The 23,955-nt window shown below is 51.4% G+C and overlaps 3 protein-coding genes across 10 annotated transcripts in view; 1 reads left to right on the forward strand and 2 right to left on the reverse strand.

Moving 5' to 3' along the window:
• Positions 1 to 461: 461 nt before the first annotated feature.
• LOC117639620 (alpha-tocopherol transfer protein) lies at positions 462 to 15,284 on the forward strand. 3 transcript variants are annotated; one of them, XM_034375466.1, is made up of 7 exons: positions 462 to 831; positions 12,456 to 12,635; positions 13,522 to 13,770; positions 13,855 to 14,048; positions 14,135 to 14,245; positions 14,323 to 14,473; positions 14,560 to 15,284. In XM_034375466.1, exons 1-7 carry the CDS (start codon positions 774 to 776, stop codon positions 14,628 to 14,630), a joined length of 1,014 nt encoding a protein of 337 aa, XP_034231357.1. In that variant the 5' UTR covers positions 462 to 773; the 3' UTR covers positions 14,631 to 15,284. The 3 variants fall into 3 exon arrangements, with proteins under 3 accessions (XP_034231357.1, XP_034231356.1, XP_034231358.1); XM_034375465.1 differs by lacking the exon at positions 462 to 831 and adding an exon at positions 2,415 to 2,601; XM_034375467.1 differs by lacking the exon at positions 462 to 831 and adding an exon at positions 8,487 to 8,649.
• A 114-nt stretch (positions 15,285 to 15,398) lies between these two features.
• On the reverse strand, positions 15,399 to 17,671 carry LOC117639619 (nitrilase and fragile histidine triad fusion protein NitFhit). Of its 3 annotated transcripts, none has more exons than XM_034375464.1 (8): positions 17,535 to 17,671; positions 17,125 to 17,316; positions 16,891 to 17,030; positions 16,601 to 16,801; positions 16,314 to 16,526; positions 15,938 to 16,232; positions 15,675 to 15,850; positions 15,399 to 15,601 (listed from the first exon to the last, which is right to left on the reverse strand). In XM_034375464.1, the coding sequence occupies exons 3-8, from the start codon at positions 16,984 to 16,986 to the stop codon at positions 15,434 to 15,436; spliced, it is 1,149 nt and encodes a 382-aa protein (XP_034231355.1). In that variant the 5' UTR covers positions 16,987 to 17,030; positions 17,125 to 17,316; positions 17,535 to 17,671; the 3' UTR covers positions 15,399 to 15,433. The 3 variants fall into 3 exon arrangements, with proteins under 3 accessions (XP_034231355.1, XP_034231353.1, XP_034231354.1); XM_034375462.1 differs by having other exon boundaries at positions 16,891 to 17,046; XM_034375463.1 differs by having other exon boundaries at positions 16,891 to 17,046; positions 17,543 to 17,624.
• A 327-nt stretch (positions 17,672 to 17,998) lies between these two features.
• Positions 17,999 to 23,955, reverse strand: part of LOC117639621 (protein couch potato-like) — a 128,463-nt gene continuing 122,506 nt past the window's right edge. For all 4 annotated transcript variants that reach the window (XM_034375472.1, XM_034375471.1, XM_034375468.1 and 1 more), the window contains one exon: positions 17,999 to 23,782. In XM_034375472.1, the coding sequence (XP_034231363.1) occupies positions 23,725 to 23,782 (58 nt within the window). In that variant the 3' untranslated portion in view covers positions 17,999 to 23,724. The remainder of the gene's footprint in view (positions 23,783 to 23,955) is intronic.

The following is a 23,955-nucleotide window of genomic DNA, read 5'->3' on the forward strand; positions in this document are numbered from 1 at the left end:
TGTGCCCTCTCTCTCGCACCCACGCTGGACGCGCCGCGTTCGCGACAGAGAGGGAGAGAGACACCTCTGCTCGGCGACAGGTTGACTCCGCACTCCCACGGTCCGCACCCCGACGTCGTCGTCGTCGTCATCGCCGAGGGCGGCCAGGGCGAGGCGGCAGCGGCGGTAGCGGCGGTAGGGCACTCAGGGCGGCCGCGCCGAAAACAATAAAACAATAGGCGTGGCGTTTCTAAAAGCGAGTCCGCCTTCCGACCACACCTTGACTCTTAAACTCTCGGCCGAATGCAGTCATTCCGCGCCATTCATTATTCCCGATTCCGCCGAAAACTTTCTAGCCGCGTGGCCGCCGCGGCCGTGGCATTGGGTCGTTGCCATGTTGCTGTTTGGTTTCAAGACGCTAGTTCGACGTCGCCGCCGGTAGGGCGCGCGGCGGTCGCCCTCCGCCGCCCCGCCCAGCCCCGCTGTCGTGGCGGTTCGAACGTGCGGCGAGGCGACCAGCTGGACACTTTACTTTGTCTCCGCGGCCCGCATCTCTCCATCCGCCACCGGTCCCACGACGCGCGACTGACTCCGACGGCGGGGAACGCGATCAAAGCCAGTGTGCTGACCACGGACGCGGGGGACCGGCACCGGGACCGTCGACGGACTGCCCCAACAATAGACCGCCATTTGGAGTTGAAGCGGGCCGCCACCGCGACCACCGCGACGACGACGGGCAGGACCACGCCGCCAGCATCTCCGTCATCTCAGTCTGCCGCCACGCCGCCGACAACATGGTCCAGGACAGCGAGCCCGCCTACACGGTGTCCACCAGGAAGGTGCCCGAATGGGGTGAGTCGAGTCGCTTTGACTGTACACTGTACTGTGCCGCCAAGGTTCGCACTGGTTCGCACTGGGGTGTTTGGTTTCGTTGTTTTCATGGGTTCCTATTCGGCCGGCGTGACGTCACCGTAATCCCCAGTCCTCGCGCGGCCGCCGATCGCGGTAATAACAAATGACCAGCCGCTCTGTCTCTCTCGCACGCACGGGTTAGTCCGGAGTGCGTCGCCTTCGACTCCAATTGCAGATCTAGCTGAACTAGTGTCGAAATTGCCGCCGGCCGGCGCAGCCACTGCGTTATTTGACAGCAGGCGGCTCGTCGATGTCTCTCTCGCACCTCCGCGGGACGCCCCGTGAGTGCGAGAGAGACAGAGCACCGCTCCGGAATCAGCCTGCTGCAGATTATGTGTTGATGTCGGCCGCGCTGCGCGCTATGCTCCGCCGAACGTCGTGGAGCCCGTGTTGTTGTTGTTGGGATGGTGGTGTGGGTTCGGCCGGGCTGCTGCACCTGTGCGCGAAGGTGCAACGCATTTCGTGGGAACAGCTGGAGAGGGGGGGGAGGAGTAATTACGACACGCATTAAATGAGCCGAGTAGTTCCGCATTCGCTGGCTACGCTGGCCTAGCCGGCGATACCCCGCGCTGGCACACCAACAAGTGGAGCACCGGGCGCGGGCCGAGGGCCGCAAGCCGCGGGGCGCAGCTGGGTAGCTGGCCGCAGTCGCTGTCTCTCTCGCACTCACGGGGCGTGCCGTCATGTGCGAGAGAGACAGAGCGACGAAAATGACTACGCACGCTGCTCGTTCGTTGGCCTGTCCGTCTTGGCGACGCGCGGCGAAGACTTGGGCCCTTGGGCGTGCAGCGAGTCCTCCTCGGGCTGCAGCCTACACTGCAAGGCCGGCCAGGTCCGCAGTGATTGCACCGCGGCGGCTGGCTGGCCGGCTGGGCGGGGCGGCACCCGTCGGGGCGTCCGCACACGCGGCGCTGCTGCACCGAGGCCAGGCCGCCTCGGTGCATCGGGGCATTACCCTAAACTTGGACAAAACGAGGAAACGAGTTGCCGAGACTTCCTCGTTCACGGTCGCGGCGGTGCGGCGTTTCATCGCGTATCGACGGCCGGTCGTCTGTCTCTGTCCGACTCGCGGGCCGGCTGGAGTGCGACGAGGACAGCTGCGGGCACACCGTCGGCCGCGCTGCCGGCCGGCTACCCTACCCGCCCCCCGCGCGCCGCTCGCCTTTGACGACGTGGCTTTCTTGAGGTACATCCGGCCTGCCGCCACATTCCGAAGGATCACGCTGTCTCTCTCGCACCCCGGCGGCTCGCCCCGTGAGTGCGACGAGGACGGGACGATCCCTCCTCGGAGTGAGGCGGCTGAGGCCCGGATCGCGGTGTGGTGGCGGGGCGGGGCTCGGGGTTCCGCGGCCGCACTGCCGCGGCGTGCGGACGGCCGGCCGACCAGTTCGCCCTCGACTTCGACGTCAGCCCCAACGCGCCCCCCGAGGCCTGCCTGGGCCCCGAGCCACCCGAGCGCTCGCCAGGTGCGCGGTGCATCCGTCAGCCAGTCCGCCGAGCGGCGCCGCGACACTGGTCTCGTCCTGGTGCTCGTCGCGCAGTCCGTCCTGGTGGTCGTCTTGCCGGCGTGCCGCGGTTCGCGAGGGTTTCCACGTGTGTGAGAGGGCGGGGCCGCCGCCATGTTCTCCAGGAGGAAAAAGGAGGAGGAGAGGGTGCCGGAGAAGGAGCCGCCCCTGGCCACCATTGAGTACGTGCCCATAGTGGACAAATGTGAGTACCGCGCGGCTACACTGCTGAAACCGAAAGGCCCGCCTGTCAAAGTGTTGACAAAGAGTTGTCGAGTCCTGTGGCTTTGACAAGCGGTGGCGTGGTTGGATGGAGAGTTCAGGGGACCCGGCGCGGTTATGTTTGCTAGTGCCCGGGGAAGGACAACATCCTAGTTAATCGATATGTTTGGCTCCAGTCCAGTAATTTATCAGGCCTTGTTTTGACGAGGCTCTGACGCACTTTGCCTGTGGCACTTCGTCCTCCCGGATCATTTTTATGAAAAATTCATCCTCCTGGGCCTTCCCTACGAGGAAAGCTCTTCGTGAATCGATAGAAAAGTTTTTTTTCCCGTATTTGTGATGACCGCTTCGTGCGGGCTGCCGGGCGGCCGGCGACAGCGCTTCGAGTAATCCGATGACCAAACTATTTGTCGGTTGGATCACGTCTCGTTCTCGAGTCACCGAGGCTCTTCCTCCCCCCCCCTTCCCCTCCCCTCCCCCTCCCCTCCCCCGCCGGTGACCATCGCTTGATTGTTACTCAAATGAGATGCGCGGGGCGCGGGCCCTGCGGCTAGGTGGCCACCACACTGGCCGCGGTCGCACGGGCCGATGCACTTGGAAAAGCGGCCGGTCGCCATTGGCACCAAAACAGGTGCCCCTCCCCCTTTCCCCCCACGCCGAGTGACGTCAGGATGACGTCATTGTGACGTCACGGGCCCGTCACCGACACTATGGCGGCGGCAATTGTGATGATCCTTGTATCCCGATTCGAGCAATTGGCTGGTGTTCCCCCCGACGCTTCACGCACTGACCGCTCTTTAATTGCATGACAATGATATTGAGCGCGATCCTTGCCCCACCCCCTTCTACAGGAAGCCTCTGTGTGTGTGTGGGGGGGGGGGAGGAGGAAGAATCCGGAGGACCTGTTTGATAGCCAATGCCGTGCATTTCCTTGTTGTGAGCACTTGCCTCATTTGTTTTTCACAGTGTAGGAAATGTCGCCGAACTGTCTATCATTTCCATGTTGCGTCACGCGTCCAGGGCGAAAGAAGTTCGCCCACAAATCTGGGTGAGCAGGTCGGCGTACTACTCCTAGACCGGTTGAGGCGTTGAGGCTACTACCGGCGCGGCGGGGCGTCGAACCGTAGGGCGTGCGTTTGGTTGCCTACCCTGCGGGGGGCGAGACGCATCTCGCCGTCGAGCGCCGGCGTGCGCCCATTGGGTTGCCTGCCCGGCGGGCGCGGCTGCGGACGGCCATAGTGGTCCCTCTCTCCCAGTGTGCCCGGCGGAGCCTGCTGGGTAGGCATCCCATCTGCCGCGCGCGTCGTGCGGGCTGCAGCGCTGCCGTGCTGACTGGGCGGCTGGAGAGGGGGGCCATGGACCGCGGGGGCACGGAGTGACCGCGGACTGGTGCCACCGGCAGGGCAGGTGTGGTCCAACCCGACGCGAAAACGGGTTGTGGTTTTTGCTCGGCCGCCGCCGGGGCATCCACCTCGATGCCCGGGTTTGTTTTGGAAGTGTTTCCCTTGTCCGGGGTCAAGATACTTGCTCACTTTTTGCCGTGCTTGTGCCTCACTCGTCCCCTCGCGAAAAGTTGTTTTGGATTTATTGGAAAGAAGCTTGGGTGCAGGACGGTGTGGGTCATCGGCAGGTCGTGGTCTGGGACGGGCGGCATGGCGGGGTGGCTTCGGGTGGCTCGGGCCGGCCGGGTGGTTGGCGGCAGCCTTGGGGGCGGATTCCGACGGTCATCGCCGCGGGCAGTCTGTGCTTCGTCGCTCTGTCTCTCTCGCACGCCCGCGGAAGGTCCCGCGAGAGAGAGACGACGGCGCTGGCGAGGCTTGGCAGCAGCGCGAATCTCTTGCGCGTGCCGCGGTGCGTGCTTACAGCGTAGTGCCCTGTGGCCGCTGTGGCAGTGGCGGTGCCCTGCTGACCCAGCCGCCGGCCCTGACTGACGAGCGCCCTGGCCGAGGCCCTGGCCGTTGGTGGCAGTGTGGTGGCAGTTTCCGTTTTTTACAGCGCCGCCGCCGACTTCGTGCGCACGGGCTGGTTGCATGGACGATTCTGCGCACACAGGAAAACAAAGTTTCCAGACGCAGATTTTTCCGTTCACAGCTCTCAATTTTAAGGTGTGGTTACCCAAGCTCGAGCCGCGGGTTACAGTGTAGTAGTGATAGCTCCGCAGCGTAGCGCTTGTCTCCGTCCGCCCAGCCGGCCTCTGCATATGTATTCGGTGTCGTAGCATTTACCGGATAAAATCGTATTACCACTGGAAAAAGATGAAGTTTCCCAGAGTGTCTCGCTTGCAGTGGCGTGTGCGCTGGGCCGGCTGGGTCGCGTGTGGGCTTTTTATTTATTACTAAATTTGGCGTGCGGAGTGGCGGAATGGCCCTGCACAGACGGTCAAAAACAATCCGAAAATAACCGAAACGGGCGGCATGGGTGACTTTGGTTTGTTTGACGGGCATTGTCGTGGCTCGGTTAAATGCTGGCCTGCGCTGCACGCGTGGCGGCGGCATGGCGTGAGACGCTGTCGTCGCTCTGTCTCTCTCGCACCTGTACGGGACGCCCCGTGAGTGCGAGAGAGACGGACGCCTCTCGGAATGAGTCCGCTGCAAGCGCCGGAAGTGGCCGTCCGTGCACGTCAGCCGGAGTCCGAACTCCACTCCACTGGAAGGAGAGGCGAGGAGGGTGCTCCCTCGTCTCAAGACTCGCGTTGACGCTTGCTCGCAGCCTCTGCAGGATGAAGTGACGCCAGTGGGTCCTGCTTCCAAGCCGGTGCTGTCGAGTGGTCCTGGCTCATCCGTATGCATGCCACGTAAAAATTAAAAAAAAAAAAAGCCGTTGAGCAAATTTTTTGAAAAATTAAAAAAATGTTTGGCGTTAGCCTCGCGTCCCCTCAGCACCGAGCTCTTGTTTGCGTGCTTGGCGCGTTTTGCACTGACCGCGTTGCTCTCGCCCTTGACCGAGTCCTTGACCGAGTCCTTGACCGTGCGGCGAACGCGTCGCGTCCCGCGTGTCCGAGACACTGCTGGAGATGGAGCCGGACTGCTGTCTCTCTCGCACTCGTGGGGCGTCTGGTGAGGGTGCGAGAGAGACGGAGATGCCCTTCACTGTAATGCGTGCCCATTGGCCAGAGTGCGTGGTTATCCTGGCGGGAATTCCCTGACGAGAAAACGATTAGCCATTTTTGAAACTCGCGCGCCGGTACTAATGTTCCGCGCGTCTAGCTGTGCTGAATTTGCCGCGTGTGGTGCGGTCCTCCTCTGGTTTGGCTCGGTCTGCACGGCGGCGGCGGCTTGGGCTAGATCAGATTGGGGGTTTGATACCGCTTAGTCACCGCGTACAAACCCGCTCTTTCTGTACAGCTTTTCCCAAAGCGGGCGGGACGGTCCGCGGAGACAGTGCGCGTGTTTTGATCCGAACGCGGATGCGGCGCCGCGGCGCGCAGCACGTAGGGCCTTGTCGCGGGCTGTGTCTGTCTCTCTCGCACTCGCGTGGCGCCCCGCAGCGCCCGCGTGGGTGCGAGAGAGACGGAGCGTCGGGACAATCGTTCTACCAGTGTAGTTGTCGCTCGCCATCGTCAGCCTGTTTGATAATCCGCGCGGAACGCGTTTCTCTGTGCGTATTTGGTTCAATTACGACGAGGTCGGCCTCATTCATTAAACGATCGTCCGATGGGGTTCTTGTGGCCATTGACTGGGGTCCTTCTCCTCTCCAGGAACCAGAGGACCCTGCAATCTACCTGCCCGCGTGTTTAGCACCCCGAGGCGGTCTCGTCTTGACGTCTGTGGGGGCAATGGAACGAAACCAAGGTGGAGGTGCAGTTACGGTGGCGTGGACAGGCGCCGCTGCCCAAAACAGCTCGCGTCTGACCGCGCCGCGAGCGTCACCAGGCCTTATCCGTCACTGCGCTGGCGTTAGGTGTAACTTGGCCGTACCTTGCACCTTTTTGTTTCGTTTATTACACTGTTCGTCATCAAGTCGTAAAAGAAGCGTTCCCGCGGGACGGCCCTGGGGGGAATTCCAGAGTGCCTGCATGCTGATCGCCAACAGTGCAGGCTCTGGGCGTCGCGTAGGAGTGCGAGAGAGACAGACGACGGAATGACTCTGTGCGTACGTCGCCGGTTCGATCGCAGCGCCTCGGTGGGGTCCTCGGTAGGTGCCGATCGGGGTTGGGAAGGGGGCCGCGGGGCCGGCCGGCCAGAGCAACAACCCGAGCGGGTCGGGGTCGAGTCGGGTTTGGGGGGAAAATTCCCAGTGGGTAGTCGGGTAGTGGGTCCGGCTGGACCCTTTCGCCCAGCCGGCCGGGGCCTCTGCGCCAAATCGCTGCTTTTGCCAAGTCTCTTTTGGAAAAGTTGCCACATTAGCACTGCACGCAGTGCTGCCACACGCTGAAAAGAAGACCAGCAAAGGGTTGCCAACCTATGACCATCGAATTGTCGCCTCGCGGCAGCACCGGTAGTACCTGCGTTTAGGTCTCGCTGTGGCAGGAATAGCGAATGGGTCTGGGCGAGTGGGTTTCCAGTGACGTGGACGTGGGGCGTTGGGCGCGGGGCTCGCACCGAGTGGACTGACTCTCACTGCCGGTGCAGGCCCACCGCGTTTTTCGGCGACCTTGAAAACCGCGAGCGCGGCGAGCCGCGGGGCCGCGGGCTCCTCTCCACGTGGTGGTCATAGAGGGGAATGTAAGTAATGGTGACCGATTAGGCAGGGTAATAACTGGTTTCGCGTTGGCAGTGGGTCGTCTCCTCCACGCGTGGCGCTGCCGCTGGTGCTGCTTCTTCGGCTGCTGCTACTGGCGCGGTGCTAATTGTGGAAAGAAAAAAATAGGTTTCGAACGCGAACAGTGCAAACAGTTTGAAGCTGTTTTTTCCTCTTTTCCTCGCACGGTGACTCGGCCGCCTTTTTACGAGCAAGTCCTTTGTTGTCTCCGCGTAGGACACGTCGCTCTCGCCTTGAGCTTGGCATGACTTGCACGCCAAGAAGCTCGCACACTGTACTGCGAGGACGGCGTCCCCGCTGGCTGGCTTTTGTTTTAAATTATTTAACCTACTTGGTTAGCGTGTGCGCCCTCGAAACCTGGTACACTACTTTAGGCCTTGCCGGGCCTTGCAAAGAAAGTAGTTTGTCACAGAGCATTTTGAGCGTAATTTACGAACTAATTCTTTGAGTTGCGAAGTACATGGTTTGTACCTTACATAAGCCCAAAGTACGTGGCAAGGTTTCCAGTGTGTCGGGGTGAAGGCTTTCGCAGATAACCGCCTCTAGAGGCTTCGCCGCGCTTGGCCACGCTTCGCTGCGGTCAAGGTGGTGAGGGTCTTGCCCTCGGTGGCGCCCCTCCTCGCCTTGGCGCCCACTTTGAGCGCTGACCTGTCGCTGTCCGGGCGGTGGCACCATCACCATTAACCGAATTGAACTAAAATGCGATAAGAATGTAAACACGCGACCTCGTGACGTCACGCGGCGCCCGCGGCTGTCTCTCTCGCACTCGTGGGGCGTCCCCGGTGGGTGCGAGGGAGACAGGTCGGGGAGGCACGTCCGAGCCTTGCCTTTCACTACGCCGCCGACGCCGTGGACGCCATCTGGCTGGGCTGGACGGCCGCCCCCGCCCCCTGGGGCCCCGACGCCGACGCCGCCCCGCTCCCCCCTTCCGCGTTCGGCTTTTCGGCCGAGCGGCGGAGATGCCCGAACGCGTTTCCACCGGCTCGGCTCGGGCTGCGCGGCGTGGCGGCGCGCGCTGCGTCTGAAGGCGGTCCCAAGCTCCGCCGGGCTGCGGTGCGGTGCCTGCAGCCGGCGGCGCGGCGACTCTCGGACGCGGCCCGGGCCCCCGCGGCCCCCCCGTGCCCCCCTGGCCGGCCGAGCTCATATAGCGCTGGCGGGGACCGCGGCGGCCCACAGCCAGTGTACCGACCGGCCCGTCCGGAGCGTTTCCGTGCTGCACCGCGTGCTTTGTGCTTCGTCCAGTCAGTGTGCTTGCCTCCAGTGCGGAACCCAGTCGCGTTCGCCCTCGCCGACAACATGGCACACGAGTATGTGGAGGCTACCTGCAGCGGTGAGTGCTTCCTCGGCGTGGACGTGCCACTGCACTGCTTTCTCCGGCAAGCCGGACCGCAGCCAGGACGACGCGACGGGCTGCTTGGGTCTATTGTCGAGGGCGCGCGCGTGACTGGGCTGGTGCGCGGGCGCTGGAGCGGCTGGAACTAGGTCGGCCGGCGCCAGCGCCCAGCGTCTGAGGCTAGCCGCCTGGACAGGTCTCGTCGCCCCACTGGCGGGGAAATGGAAAAAGGCAAAACAGGCGGCGCTGCTCCGCCCGCCTCGCGCCGCACGCGATTTTTGCCGATGAATGAATGGCTTTGGATCCGGTTTGCTTGGCGGGACCGCGGATTCCCCGGAAAAAGGGGCCGCCGTTTAGCGAGGCTCGGATGACACACCAGTAACTACTAAGAAGTTGAAGTACGCTGTGTTTGCTTTCCGCGACTTGTTTGGCGGAGCTAGGATCGTTTTAGTCATCTCGTCGGAATGGCGTGGACACACCGCACTCACAGGCGATGGAGCTGATGCCGTGGATTAGACTCCGCAAGGCGCTTGGGCCCTTGCCTGCAGTGTACTGTCATCTTGATGCTTTGCGGCTTGGACTGGCGGGCATTGCGATAGCATCAATTTGGCCGGACGACCTTGCTTCTCTGCGGCCAGCGGTAACGAGCTCTGGAGTGTTTCTAGTGTGGCTCGCTGGAGAGGCTCTCTGGAGTGTCTCTCTGGAGTCTCTCTAGTGAGGCTCTGTGGTGTGGAGTGCCTCTCTGGAGTCTCTCTAGTGCGGCTCGCTGGAGCTCTCTGGTCGCTGGAGTGCTCTCTGCGGCTCGCTGGAGTCTCTCCAGTGCGGCTCGCTGGAGTCTCTCCAGTGCGGCTCGCTGGAGTGTCTCCAGTGCGGCTCGGTGGAGTCTCTCCAGTGCGGTCTCGCTGGAGTCTCTCCAGTGCGGCTCGCTGGAGAGGCAACAGGAAACTTTGGGCCGCGGCCCACGCTGCGGCCGTCGCGTGCTCTGGTCGCGTGACTCACAGTGGCGTATGCCGCCGGGGTAAACACGAACCGTCCCGTCTCGGCGCGCGCGGACCTTCCGCCCGCCCGGCGGGTAGGCAATCCGTGGCTTTGGGCGCGGCGGTGTGTTGCGGTGTTGCCTATCGGAGGTTCGCAGGCGCTCCAGCCTCGTCTGCAGCCTGATTCCGGGTGTCGTCGTCGTCGCACAGTGGGCCAGAAGACCGGTGGAGGCGGCTGAAGCTCTAGACGCGTTCTGAGCCGATGAGACAGTGTAGGCGCGAAGGCGTGGGTGGGATGAGGGCGGTATTGGCGGTCAGGCTATCAACGCGAAAACGTAAACTGGACCGCGCGGCGCGCGACAGGTGTGTCTATGCGCGGGGTATCTCCGGCGGGCGGGCCTCAAACGGTGGCGTGCGATTGGCTGGGCTGGGTGGCGCGTGGCACGGCCGTGTTTGTGTTTGCCTGTACTCCGCGCGCTGCAGTGCCCCGCAGTGCCGCTACCGGCGTGATAGCTGTCGCTTCGGTTCGACTGCGATTACCCGCCTGCCGCTATCTATCTATCTACCTGGCCAGCCGAGAGGCGCCTCGTCGCTCTGTCTCTCTCGCACTCATGGGGCATCCCGTATAGGTGCGAGAGAGACAGAGCGACGCGCTTCGGAATCATCCCGCTGTATGGATATGGGCAAATTGCTTGCCGTTTCTGGTGCGTGCGCGCGGCACTGTTTGCCACTGCACTGCGTGAGGAACTAGCGCAGCCACGCCACTGTCACAAACGATCAAATTATCGGAGTCGAATGACAGTTTAGACACTTTTGGTCATTCGATTTTATCACGGAGCTCATTGCTGCCGGTGCGCTCGCGAGCGATCGCTTTATTATTATGCCGTCGTGTTCTGGAAGGAAGTCGTGTAGAAAATGTAGAGCTCGAACCAAAGCTGGCACTTGATGCAAATACCATGTTTACATACGCGGACTCGCGCAGAGGTTTTGTTTTGACTTGACTGGATCGAGTACTAATGGCACGTGGGGCGCTTCGCATATTTATTTTTAAAAAGAAAAAAAGAGAAAGAAACTGGGCCTTGGCTATGGAAAATTATGCGCATTGCGTAAGCTTGTCGATTCGTCGGGTTTCTGATTATTTTCAATGAGCATTTCAAAAAACCGTTAATGTTTGCGTTGCTCGTATGCAAACAACCCTTTTTTTCTTTTTTTTTTTTTAAATTTTGCTAAACATGTTGATGTTTGTCCTTTGATGGGAGGACGGAAGCGCACTTGTTGCTCGGTAACGCTCTGCTTCCAGAGCGCCTGCGATGCAAATGCAGGCCGACTCGTGTTGTCGCTCTCTCTCGCACTCAGGGGGCGTTCCCTGCGGGTGCGAGAGAGACGGGGCGATTGATCGACTTATTGTTTTGGAATAATATCGCTGGGTGTTTTGCTCGGGTTTCCCCCCGGATGATGATTGGGTGGCTGCGTTTGGAAACTGCACGCCCCTGTGGTGTGGCGGTCCGCCCCGCCCGGCAGGGGGAGGGGGGGGGGGGGCTCAAGGACGGCGGGTCGGCCGGCGTGGTGAACGCCCTGGCTGGCCGACTGACTGGCCGACAGGCCGACGGCAGCCGTCATCGCGCTCCCCGCCCGGCCCGGGTCAGGGATGCGTGATGCGGGGCGGAACAGCACGGCTGTCTTGATCGGGACTGTCACTCGCGGTGATCCGAGTGACAACAACAAAAACCAAGGGAAAATAAGAATGGAAAGGCACCATGGGAAGGTGCATTCATGCTCGCGTGGCGTGGCTCGAGCGCAGAACGTGCGAGGCGAGGCACGGCGCCTTGGACTCTTGTCTGCAAATGGATCTAGACGTTTGCGGACGCGTGCAGTTGGCCGACTGGTACACCGCTCGTTTCCGCCTCGTCTACTTCGCGGTGTAGGTGCTTTTCCCGCGAGGTGGTGATCGGCGTTTGGGCCCCTCGCGGCTGTTTGGCCATTAGCGGTTAGAGTGATGGAGACGAATGCGATGCCGGCGGCCGAGTGAAGTGCCGGTTGCCGCGGCTCCGTCGCGCCGTTTGAAGTTTGAACTTGACCCCTCGCCGCTGTGAAGGACAGGCGGGGCCGCGGCACCCCAAAGAGCACAAAACGCTCACCGTGACGTCATTTAATGTCAGTGATTAATTTCAGTCAATTTTGACAACAACAAACAGAATTGTTTTGACTCGCTTTGACTGCCTCGTGAGTTTGGGACGCGGCTCGCTCATAGCGATGTTGCTTTTCGCACAAGCCGGCAGGGCAGCCTCTCTCTCTCTCTCTCTCTCTCTGCTCTCGGCCAGCTGCAGGGCGTATCTCGCTGATAAAGTGCACCGACCCGGGTGCCTGGCTCCCGAACATGGTAACCCGGCCGGGATCAGTTCTCTTAATTTTTTTGTCATTTGTTTGTGGGTATTCCAAAGTCATTGGCGTGACCGCTGCCCCGTGCCTTCGGCGTTCGCGGAATGGCCAAGGGCGCCGCCGAGTCTCGTTGGGCAAGTGGCCTGCACTGTGAGTCGCTCTGTCTCTCTCGCACTCGTGGAGCGTCCCGTGTAGGTGCGAGAGAGACAGACAGGCGCGCTGACCGACCGTGACCGGTCAGGCGCGCGGTGCACATGGCCGGCAGCGGAGGGCTTTATGTAATGCACGGTTTTAAATGAGGTCGCGTTGAGGGCGAGGGCCTCGAAAGTTATGCCTACCTACAGTGGCGAAGTGAAGCCCACCCCACGAATTCTAGGGCTTCATTTGATAGTGGCAGATTGTGCTGTGTGTTGGTCTCTGTCTGACGAGCTCCTTTCTCCGTTGCAGCCAAGACGGCCCTGCTGTCGGACATCGACGAGCTGCCCGTGGTGCACCTGGGCGACTTCACGCTGACGCTGGAGCTGAACGAGATGTCGGACCGCACCAAGGAGGTGGCGCGCGACGAGCTGCGGGAGACGGCCGAGAACGTGGGCCCCGCCGTGGACCGGCTGCGCGAGCTGCTGGCGGGTAAGACTCGTTTTGTTGCAGAAAGAATCTGTTTTATTTTCGTCGCCCCCGGAAGCGAAGGCGCGTTCCGGAAGCACTCCCTGCACCGACGCCTTGTTGCCAGTCGGTTGCCCCCCCCCCCAAGCGGGCCTTCCCCGCGAATTGGCATGGGAGCGCTGTGCCGCTTTGCTTTGGCGGCCCCAACGGGACTAGTTCGAGCGGTCGGGCAAATTTTCCGCGCCTCGCGGTTTGGGATCTGGTTCAAGCCGTGGTTGGCTACCGCACTGGGACACCTCATAAAAAAAAAGAACAAAAAAAAAAAAAACTTTAATCTAAAAAAAATGGGGGCAGAGTTTGTGCAGTCCGGCTGTGCAGGGTTCTACGTGCAGTGTGAAATACTAAATTGTAGGAGAAACCCACGCCGGTCATTCTGCATGGGCACTCTTCCGCTTGACTTAATGAGCGATGCGAGGGATTTGGCTCGGCGGGTATTCTCGTTCTCGCCGGCCGCACTGTGGGCTGCGTGCCGCGCGCCTGTCGCCTCCACTGTCTTGTGCTTTTCTCACGATTACCGGGACTCGCTATAAAAAGGACGAATTATCCGGAGCCGTCTGGGCGCCCAGTGTGACGCCGTGACGTCGCGTGACGTGTGACTGCGCGTGCGTGTGGGAACCTTCGACTCGCGTCGGTCCTGGGTTCGAATACCCGCGGTGTCTTCCCTGCGAGTCCTTTTGTTTACAAGGGAGATCTTGCTGCTGGTCTTCCCGGAAGCGTGCCCCTGCATCGGACCTATCGGACATGCCCGCGCGCTGCCAAGAGGGGGAGAGGAGGGGGAGGTTTTCAGGGTCGAGGTTGCCTAGACTTTCCACAGTGCAGGCAGAGCGTTGACGTTGTGTTTGTGTTGCAGAGGACAAGGACCTGGTGGTGCCCCTGGACAATGACGCGTGGCTTGTGCGCTTCCTCCGGCCCTGCAAGTACTACCCCGAGAGCGCCTACGAGCAGATCAAGAACTACTACTCGTTCAAGGAGAAGCACAGCGCCGTGTACCGCGACCTGCTGCCCAGCAAGGAGCGCAACGTGTTCGAGTCCAACATCCTGACGGTGTGCCCCAACAGGGACCAGCTGGGTCGCCGCATTCTCGTCCTGGAACTCGGAAGTGAGTCACCGTCTGGCGCTGCTCTGAATCGTCCTCAAGTTGGTACTGGGATTGTGGGGACTAAATGAAGCCTTTAATTTTCAGAGAAGTGGAACCACAAGAAGGTGACCTTGGATGAGGTGTTCAAGGGTTGCGTCCTGTTCCTGGAAGCCGCCATGTTGGAGCCAGAGACTCAAGTCTGCGGTGCTGTTGTTATATTCGACATGGAAGGCCTCAGCATGCAACAGGTGTGGCAGTTCACACCGCCTTTTGCCAAGAGGATTGTGGATTGGCTGCAGGTAAGCTTAGAGCCTATGTTACAAATTCTGTCATCTCTCACTGATTGATTGAAATTATTAATGCTTGCTGTTATTTGGTTCTTTAGGACAGCGTCCCTCTCAGAGTCAAGAACATTCACATCATCAACCAGCCTTACATTTTCAACATGGTCTTTGCTTTGTTCAAGCCTTTCCTCCGGGAAAAACTGAGGAACAGAGTGAGTGGTAAAACTGACTACATTGCCGATTCAGAACAATTTTACAAATTTTCTAAAACTTGTACTTTGTCCTGCAGATTATTTTCCATGGCAACGACAGGGATTCTCTGCACAGCTACATGAGCCCGAAGTGCCTGCCCGATGTTTATGGAGGAAGTGTTGCCATGCCCCGCATCTCTGGAATGCAATGGTTTGAGCTGCTGAACAAGTGTGATAAGGAATACAAAGGTGCGTCATCCATCTCATTTGCCTCCTCTCTGCTCCTTGTATTTCTCTGGCCTCTTTCCTTAATTGCAAATTTTTCTAACTTGCAGCAATCAACACATACGGAATGAAGAAGTCATTAGAAAGTGCAGATGACAGCAAAAAGGGGAAGAAGAAATAAATCTGTCCTACAGATCTGTTCTCATAACCAGGTAGATGTACCGTCAGTGTTCACACTGAAAAATAACTGTACAAATCTTGTTACTGAAGAGGTTCCAAAGCATATCCTCACCTTTGCTCTCTTTAGGTCTAAAATACAGGGTTTAGTGATAGCTCAAGTTGTCCCTGGTAACTTCGGTATGGACTGTGATTTTGTTGTATTTAAGCTTTTCATGCATTTTCACAACTTCGATTGCTCAATTGGAAATTGCACTCTCATTGTCACTCCTGCGTTAATGCAGTGTTTGATTCCCTGACATTAATCTTAAGGCTGTGGTTCATTTGTATTTTATTATTTAGTGTGTGTGCGCTTGTGTGTGAATATGTGTATTGGTTTGTGTGCTGTGCCTTCATATTTTTTAAATCAATAACTTAAAATCCATGTTTTAAATTTCTCATGTACTATATTTTAATGAATTCCCACCTTGTTAGTGTATGATCAGATGTAACAGTGAAACATCACAAATCAAATTTGGCAAAACTAAAGGACCTAATTAAGCATTTTCTATTCATTAAAGAAACTTCTACTTCCAAAAATATGTATAGTTTTGTAGAAGTCAGTTTTTTATTACCTGTATACTGATCAAATAAAATAATTTACAACCATTGTTAAAAATGCTGAAGTATCATTTCCTCATAACTCCTATGCTTTCATCCGAATTCACCTTCAGTCTCTTTCTTTCCATCTCTACTTTGAGTTTGCTGAAGGAAAATCAAGTGACAACTTTCATTCTCATCTTAAAATGAAATTTATTTATGGCACTGTTATACAAATAACTTCCTCAGAAAATCTGCCTCTTGTGCCATCTCCTCCTCTGACCGCCACTGTCCTATAGTTGAGTCTGCCTTATCATGTTTAGCAAGGTCTCTGTATATATCATCATTGTTGAGGTAATCCCCTGGACGGCGAGGCAAAATGTGCACATGGACGTGCTGAAAAAATTAATTTGTTAAGAAAGGGTAATCTAAGGTAATCGTTTTGGATGAAGTCTTGCAAGATACACACCTGAATGGTTTGACCAGCATCTTTTCCATCCTGAACAACAACTGTAGATGAAGTGCCGTTATAAGCTTTTTCTACAATTGGAATGACTTTGCTTACAAGCGCAAACATGTCTGAAACTTCTTTTACAGTGAGTTCAGACATTCGTTGAACACACCTAATGGGACTCACAAGTACATCTGAATTCTCCTGTTAAGAAATTATTTTTGAAATGCAGATAGCTGACAGCATGCAAACTTCAACATGTGTTCAGTTTAGAAGGATACGTCCTGGGACAACACACTTCTTATTAGTAAATGCTATAGTGAGGTCAGTCTTGGAAAATACTCCACTGCTTTTTACCGTAACTTGACCAAATTTGTAAGTTTCTGATTCTTGATGGTTTGCAACAGCATCTGAATCAAGTTTTGGCCACAGAGCAGGATAAACATCATTTCTTCGATGCTCAAATACTGGCATTGATAGCCTAGTTCTGCGCAGGAATTCCAGGTCGATCTCAGCCACAGCAATATTGTTGACCTCAGAGCACTCACCGATAACAGTACCCCATGGATCAACCACCTATGCAGAATGTATTAAATTAATTGAAAACCTTCTTGAAAGAGAAAATATGAATAAGGTGGTTCAAAAAAATAGTAATACCATTGCATGTCCCCAAGAGGTTCGCTTATCATTGTGTTTACCACTCTGTGCTGCAGCAACTACATAGCACTGATTTTCAATTGCTCTTGCTCTCAGCAAAGGCTCCCAATGTGCTTTACCTGTTGCATATGTAAACGCTGATGGGAAAGTAAGAATATGTGCATTTTGCATAGCCAGGCTAGTACTTAGCTCTGGAAATCGCAAATCATAACACTGATAGGAGTTAGGGAAAATATCTCAATTTTTTGAACGAAAACCTAGATATTAATTCACAATGTGAAGGATACGATGGACAATGCAACATTCCCGACAGGAGTTGCCACTGGAGGCACAATCTTATCCCCAGGTTTGCAATACGAAGATTCTTTTAGGCAGACATTAACTTCCTTGCAATCAACATCAAATAGATGAAGTTTTGAATAGGTTGACTTAATTTCTCCGTTTGAACTGATTAGCACGTGAGTATTGCTAACAGTCTCGTCATCTACCTAAATAGGCAAACAAAAATAAATCTAGGATGTGTGTTTAGTACAATAACAAATTTAGTATTTGTGTTTTTCGATGAAAAAAGTATTACCTTTATATGCAATCCGCCAAGGGAAAGCCACACTCCAAATGACTTCGCTAAGTTCTTGTACTGTTCTAAGAGTGGCCCATCTAGACTTTCGGCCATTGCAACAGACTGTACTTTATTTCCGGCAATGTAATCACATGCTTCTGGAAGGAAAACCACCTATCAAGACATTTTGAGCCTACTTCTACTTTAACACGAAAAACAAAAATTGCAGCCAAAATTTTGTGTGAAACCAACCTGGGCGTTCATTCTTTTGGCAGACGATACAAGATCAGTGCATATTTCTAGATTTTTTGCCTTGTTATCTGTTGCTGTCATCTGGCATACAGCAATAATTCCCTTTGAATTCATGGTTTTGGAACTCTTGGCAGAGGAGGGATAATTGGAGAATGATCTCTTCAAAAGAATTTGCCACCGTAGTTTCATTACCTGTAAGAGGACATGACTTAAATTGCATGATGCAAAGAGCTACAACCTGTAGACAATTTGAGAGGCTAAGGTTTCTCATTATATTAAAATCTGCGATAGGACAGAACTATCAGCGTAAACGGCTTCAGGTAAACTAGGCTGAAGTGTTAGCATATCGTAATGGCAGAGATTTACGGTCGTTCAACGCAGCTACAGGGCATTTATTTTGATTCGATTACCTTCGTACTTTTGAGGTTTGTCGTCTGCTTATTGCCAGTCTGTCTCTGTTTAGCTAAGTGTCCGTCTATCTTCCCATGAGGGTGGGGAGGGGGAAGTCAAGCTCTGGTTGGCTGGCGGACCCCCACCCTCCCACAGTGTACAGGCGGAAGCGGAAAGCGGTCGGTCGGCCTCGGGGAAGTACGCGTCTACTGCCGCAGCTGTACGATGGGTTGCCTACCTTTCCGGCGCATGCTTAAAAGATTCGAGTTTCTCGCCAGAAAGAGACTGTCTATGGCCGAAAAGGCTGTCGCAATCCTCGGAATAGTGACAGGAGTCCTAAGGGAATTCTCCAGCAGAACATAGTCCAATTTGGGCCATTTGAGACATGTAATTTGGTGTAAAAATGACTTTTTCCGTGTGAGTTGAGAGATAGAGCAGGTGAGAAAAGGTGGGTGGGGGATACTAAATAAGGAAAGGACATAAATATACTTTACACAGACAGTTTATTCCTTCTTTGGACCCTATACAGAGATCTGATCTGCAATGAAAATTCAAATCAGATTTGCCAGTTACATTCTTCTCTGGGCCACAGTTAACCACACAAAATCAAAAAAATTGAATTGATGAGGAAACAGTAGATTCTTTATTATATTTTATCACGTTGAGAGGATGGTGGTGGTCACATGCCATAACGTGGTGACTAGCTCATGACTCTGACTGCGCTTGTGATACACAACTTCCTCATGAAACCATTTGCTGCTGTTATTCAGAAAAGTTCTACTTTACAACTAGATCATAACCAAGTATTTTGGTAGAGTCATGGTAACAACTGATAACCATAATAAATGTTAACAAGTTGGAGATGATATTTTCTTTATACATGCAGGGCGCATGGAAACAACTGTGTGAAAATTAACAGGTGAACTTGGAGGAATACAAAGGAAACTTTGGAGGAAAATTGAGATTATATTAGAAATTTACATTAATGAAGAAAGTTCGCAAGGATGTCAATGAAAGCATATTTCACATTGCGCCCTGTCAAAGCTAAAACAGCAATATGGGAATCAGCATCTGTCTTGGATTGGTTTAATTCAGTATGCCATACAGACTTAATACATACACTATGACTTCTCTCTCACGACTATAAATGTTAACAAAGAAAAACTAACAATATGGGGCCACATATTGTTTTTAATAAAAATAACTGACAAATTTTTACTTCTAAAATAATGAAAATATATTAATATATCTATGCTTTAGAAAACCACTTAAATTATCCTCCATGAAAAGATAACAGAACACTTCTTTATGGAATCCCGCTCAAGTCAACTCAGTCATTACTCTAGGTAAGTAGAGATAGAAAAATCATGGGCCACACTAGTTTTCCTCAATAAAGAGGATTGTTCATACTTGAGATGACAGTAAGAGAACAAGTACAGAGAGATTTGTGTCAGGCAAAATTACAATTTTCCTCAACTAAGATTGTACCTGGAACATTTAGCTGATCTCGAAACTCTGATTTTTTTTTAAGTGCTTAACAAAATTTTTGGGTGTTATGATACATGACTCTCACATGCATGGACTGAACCAGGCGGCACCGCAAATACATAAAGAGTAGTCGAGAGAGGAAAAAAAATAGTAATTGTCTAAGTCTTCCAAACCTCATAGACAACATGTGGTGATCTGTCAATTGTAAAGTTAACAATTAGTGATATGGTTATTGAAGGCAAATTCTGTTTTTACAGACTTATCACACAGGTAACTTTCCATTTTGGTGGAAATCTAGCTCATCTTTGGAATAGTATAGTTAACAATCCTTAAATTAAGCAAATATTTTCCAATTGTCAAATCAACCAGGGAGATTGTCTATGAATGTTTCCACATCCGTTCCATTGCACACCAACCCTCCAGTTTCTTAATATTCTTGATTTGAACCTTATAATTACAAAAATGTAATTCCCTTTTTAGTCCTACAATAGTAACGCCACACAAACTACAACTGTAGAGAAGAGGAAGAAAGTCTTCCTGCCAAGTTAAATCTACAAAACAGGAATCAATGATGATCCAACAAAGCTCATCTATTTGGTTTTGATAACAATATTGCAGTTTTCACTCACATTCACTCTGAAATGCACACACACACATACACACTCACAGGGCTGGTCATGTAAATCGGTAATGGACATAGGCATGATAGTTGCTAGCCCCTCAAGAAGTTGGCTAGGTTCAAAACTGACATGCATAAATTGACTTGGTGATTCATAATTTTAAGTTGCATGTTGAGCACACAACATGTGTGTGTGTGTGGCATAAGCACTAAAACCAGACACACAATTTGGACATGCACATGTTACACTGTTGAACAATGATATGTCAACTCTTTTAGTAACAAACTTAAAAATCATACATTTATATTAAAGAGTAAAAGTAATAAGTACTCATTGATAGAAATACACAAAACCCTTAAACATTTGAAAAAGATTTGTTTTGTAAATTCTCATGTCATAATATATATCAAACTTCACTTTATTTAACATTTCTAAAATTTTATGATGTCTCATCAATAGGGGGCACAGATCATGATATGTTTAGAAACTGGTGTTTTATGTTCTAGTACCTAAAGCTGGCTCATCAGAAGGCGTGAGTGGTTATAGTTAGATTATATCACATAGCTCCGTATAAGAGATAAAAAAAAGTTTACTTAGAAATAACATTGAGGAAATTTGCATTATGGGGCTCAAACTAAATAGTCAACAAACATTTGAGATCGACTTTCCTCACATCATCTGCTAATCACACAACAGATAATTAACCTTAGCTGTTCACTAATCTTAATAGAATGGTTCAAATATTAATAGTAAAATAGAGCATTCAATTACTTTTGAATGTAAAATTGGTTGAATCTAATTAATCTGACTTCCTTGGTGCACAGGTTCAGTCAGAACTCCACATGGATTCAAAATAGAGCATTTCACATGGAAAGTGCAGTAGATTTTATTATTGCTAGTTGCCTGTTTGAATTGACTCAAACTTCCACAGTTGTCACTCTGCTCAATCACAGAAGATAACAATTAAAAAGTAACAGTTTGATCTGGCTAATAATTCAAAACAAAATTACTGGACCTTCGTCTGATCAGAATCTATGAATGACTAACAGGTTTATTACATAGCCAGTAAAACAGATATGAAGCATAGTTTCCCTCTACTCATAAAGTACATAAAAGATTTTTTGTAATTTTTCTTTTTGCATTTCATAAATTTGAAATAACAATGTAATTGTACATAACAAATCAAAAACAAAAAAATTAAAAAAGGATCAATTCCACAAGTTTATTGGAATATTAAAAATAATCAACACTTTAGCCTACATATTTGAGCCCCATAATTTGCATTGAGAAGGAAGGGAAAGAAGGTGGTGCACACAGAGACATGAAGGGAAAAGCTTAGCCTTCCAGGAGAACAGTAAGAAATGTGTACAAAAAGGGAAAGGGACCTCAGTCCAGTCAGCTTTGGACAGTAGGATTTGGACTTGCAATTTCAAATGGTATGGTCAAGAGAGGGTGTGACGAGCCTGTCTGCAAGGAGAGGCAAGCATGTTTAAATCTCAATTTTGGTAAGGTTTGTCTGGTTATCAACACAAAGACATTTTAAGTATTTGCATGCTAGACAAGTTATCACAATGCCTCCTGAGTACTGGCTGCATTTCTAAACTACTTCAGCGAAGAAGAAAGTACACAATATTTCTCTTTGGTTTGTAGAGAGGGACTTGAAGGGCCCGCAAAAGCTGCCAAATTTAGAATATGACAAAAGTTCAAGATCGCCAAGAGTCAAGCACATTTTAAAAATGCAAACTTCAAAAAGAGAGCCACTAGTAATGAAAATGGAGAAATTAGAATCGTGAATAATCTTAGTGGGCAAATCTACCCAAGTAGTCTACTTATCATGCGTCTTTAAAAGCTATGTACAACTTTGGTTTATCTTTGCAATGCTCAAAAACATAACAAGCATCTCTTACACAGGTTTTAAGATGATATACACAGGTACACAATGAGCACTGATTATCTCACTGTTTGCATGTCTCTGTGTACAACTAAACAGAAATAGGAGCCCTTGTAATTGATCCTCTTAATACATTATAAATAGCAATAGATAATATTTTCATAATACAATTAGCATTGCTAAACAAGTCATGTTGACAGAAACAACAAATAGGTTCGGATCTCATAATTCAAATTTACCTAATTTTTCTTAATTTAAGCTGATATGTGTGTTTTCTGCAATCCCCAGTGTGCCCCACAACAAGGATCGCCCCTGTAGCTTTGAGCTGCATAACGTCTTTCTTATTTTAAAGACAAAAAAAATGGACGGAAACTCTCACATACTTGTGTAAACATCATGTGTTAGATCTCCAGTACCTTCAAAGGTCTAATGATATTTAGCTGAGATTCAGCAAATCTAACACAATCTGTCACTCAGTACGCAAACAGAAAGGGCTGACACAATTTCACTGGTACTAGCAAGGTGTTCTATTTCATGCAAAAGATTACAGATTTTATTATTTTCTTTGTTTCATGATTGCCTAGTTTCTGCGAGAAACAGCATTCATGAATTCAAAGGAGTTCCTTCAACCATGCTAGATACACCTATATTTTTGCTAGTACAGCTGCATGTGTTCAGTCCACACAATTTATCATAATTCTATGAAATATCACATCAACCTTGCACACACAAAGCGACTACTAGATCAATAAATATTACTCTCATAAAAGATTCTACTACATTTGTTTCAAACAGAAATCAACACAGAGCATATAATATATAATTCTACATAAAAAGTTATGCCTGTCAAATGATGTAGGAGATGGAGGCACTGAGGTTCTGCAGTGCAAGTGCTAGTGGTAACCATCTTGTTGATAGCGGCAAAGATCTTTTGCTCTGCTTCCATTTTCTAGATCAAGTATTTGTTCTGTCATGGTTCTATGAAATAACAAGAAGTTATTGACTAAGACTTTTGCACTGCTGAACTTGGCAGAGGAAGGAAACTAGCAGGATTTACTGCAGGAACCACAGTGTCTCAAATGGCTCCAATTTGCGATTGTCCAATATTAACAAGCAATGGTCAGTCTACTTACAGTACCGTTCGGGCCATATTGAGAAAATGGACTGAAATACATTTTGTTCAACCTTCCACCCCAGTATGATAAATTAACTCACAATTGAGGAGGTCATATCAACAAAACACTGAGTTTGGAATTGCCCTGCATAACACTTCTTCACTGAGATCTCTGGCAGAAATACTGCTAAAATAAACTACAAGAGAGGCTCATAACAATGTAAGCAGCTAACACTGAATGTTTTAAATTCTCATGAACGGCACAGTAGAAATATTACAAAATCTGTCAATCACACACTACAAGACAAGCAGTTATTCTGCTCCTATGACAATGAGTACTGTTGCCTTGGGGTAGGTGAAGAAGTCACCATGGCATTGCTTTGGTACAAGGAGGTAAATTAGGTGCCAGCAACGGACTCTCCTATTCACCCCACCCTCAAGTTATTTTGGTTTATTGCTATCCATCACTGAACAAACCTACATAAAAGTCAAACACGAATAAATCAACAAATAAATTAGTTTGTGTTACTACAATGATTAACACTTCAAAAAAGCCTTTCTTAACCTATTGTAAGGCTAAAATTCATGTGATTCACCTCTGCCTCATATAACACTAAATGCAATCACCAGATAATGAAAGTCAGCAAAATATAAAACATATGACTGCATTATAGCAAAACATAATTCTAAAACGCATTCATAGGTAGAAAAAGAAACATAAGCTTGCTTTTTCTTGAGAATAGGGAAATAAAAATAAAGTCTTGCTTATCAAGATCATACATAAATGCTTCTTAAAATGCATTTTCAGCAGCCCTCCGATAGACAGCATGAAATCATGCGACTTTAAAAAAGAAAATCATATGCCGACAACGGATAATTGATCAAACGTTTTAGCCATTTTCACTTGTTCCTGCAAACAAAACTTCATATTTTTTTAAGAGTACAATTTGGGGCACCTTTGGTTTACATCAATTTTTGTGTTATTTTTTTTAAAAGGTATCAATGGAATGTAAAGAAATATTGAGGCCTTCAACAGCTAGGCTCAGCCAAGCCCACTGAGTACACTACTCTAACACTCGTCGGCAGCCTCTTCCAGTTCATGTGCTGAGCTGCAAGTAGCTATTAAGGTTGTCCATTTTCCGCAGATTAGGGTCTCTGGAACACACAGACAGAGAGGAACAAATGAGTAAAGCGTCGGCTGGAGCGCCTGCGAAGTCGGGGCTAGGCCGCGCGGCCGCTGCCGAGTTCGGCGGGCTTGCCTACCCTGGGATCGCAGGCGCGCTGCGAGAGACTCGGCTTGCTTGCCTTGCCGGGGAGAGCGGAGCCTG

Source organism: Thrips palmi, unplaced genomic scaffold (assembly GCF_012932325.1).
Source record: "Thrips palmi isolate BJ-2018 unplaced genomic scaffold, TpBJ-2018v1 HiC_scaffold_11, whole genome shotgun sequence".
In the NCBI taxonomy this organism is placed as follows: domain Eukaryota; kingdom Metazoa; phylum Arthropoda; class Insecta; order Thysanoptera; family Thripidae; genus Thrips; species Thrips palmi.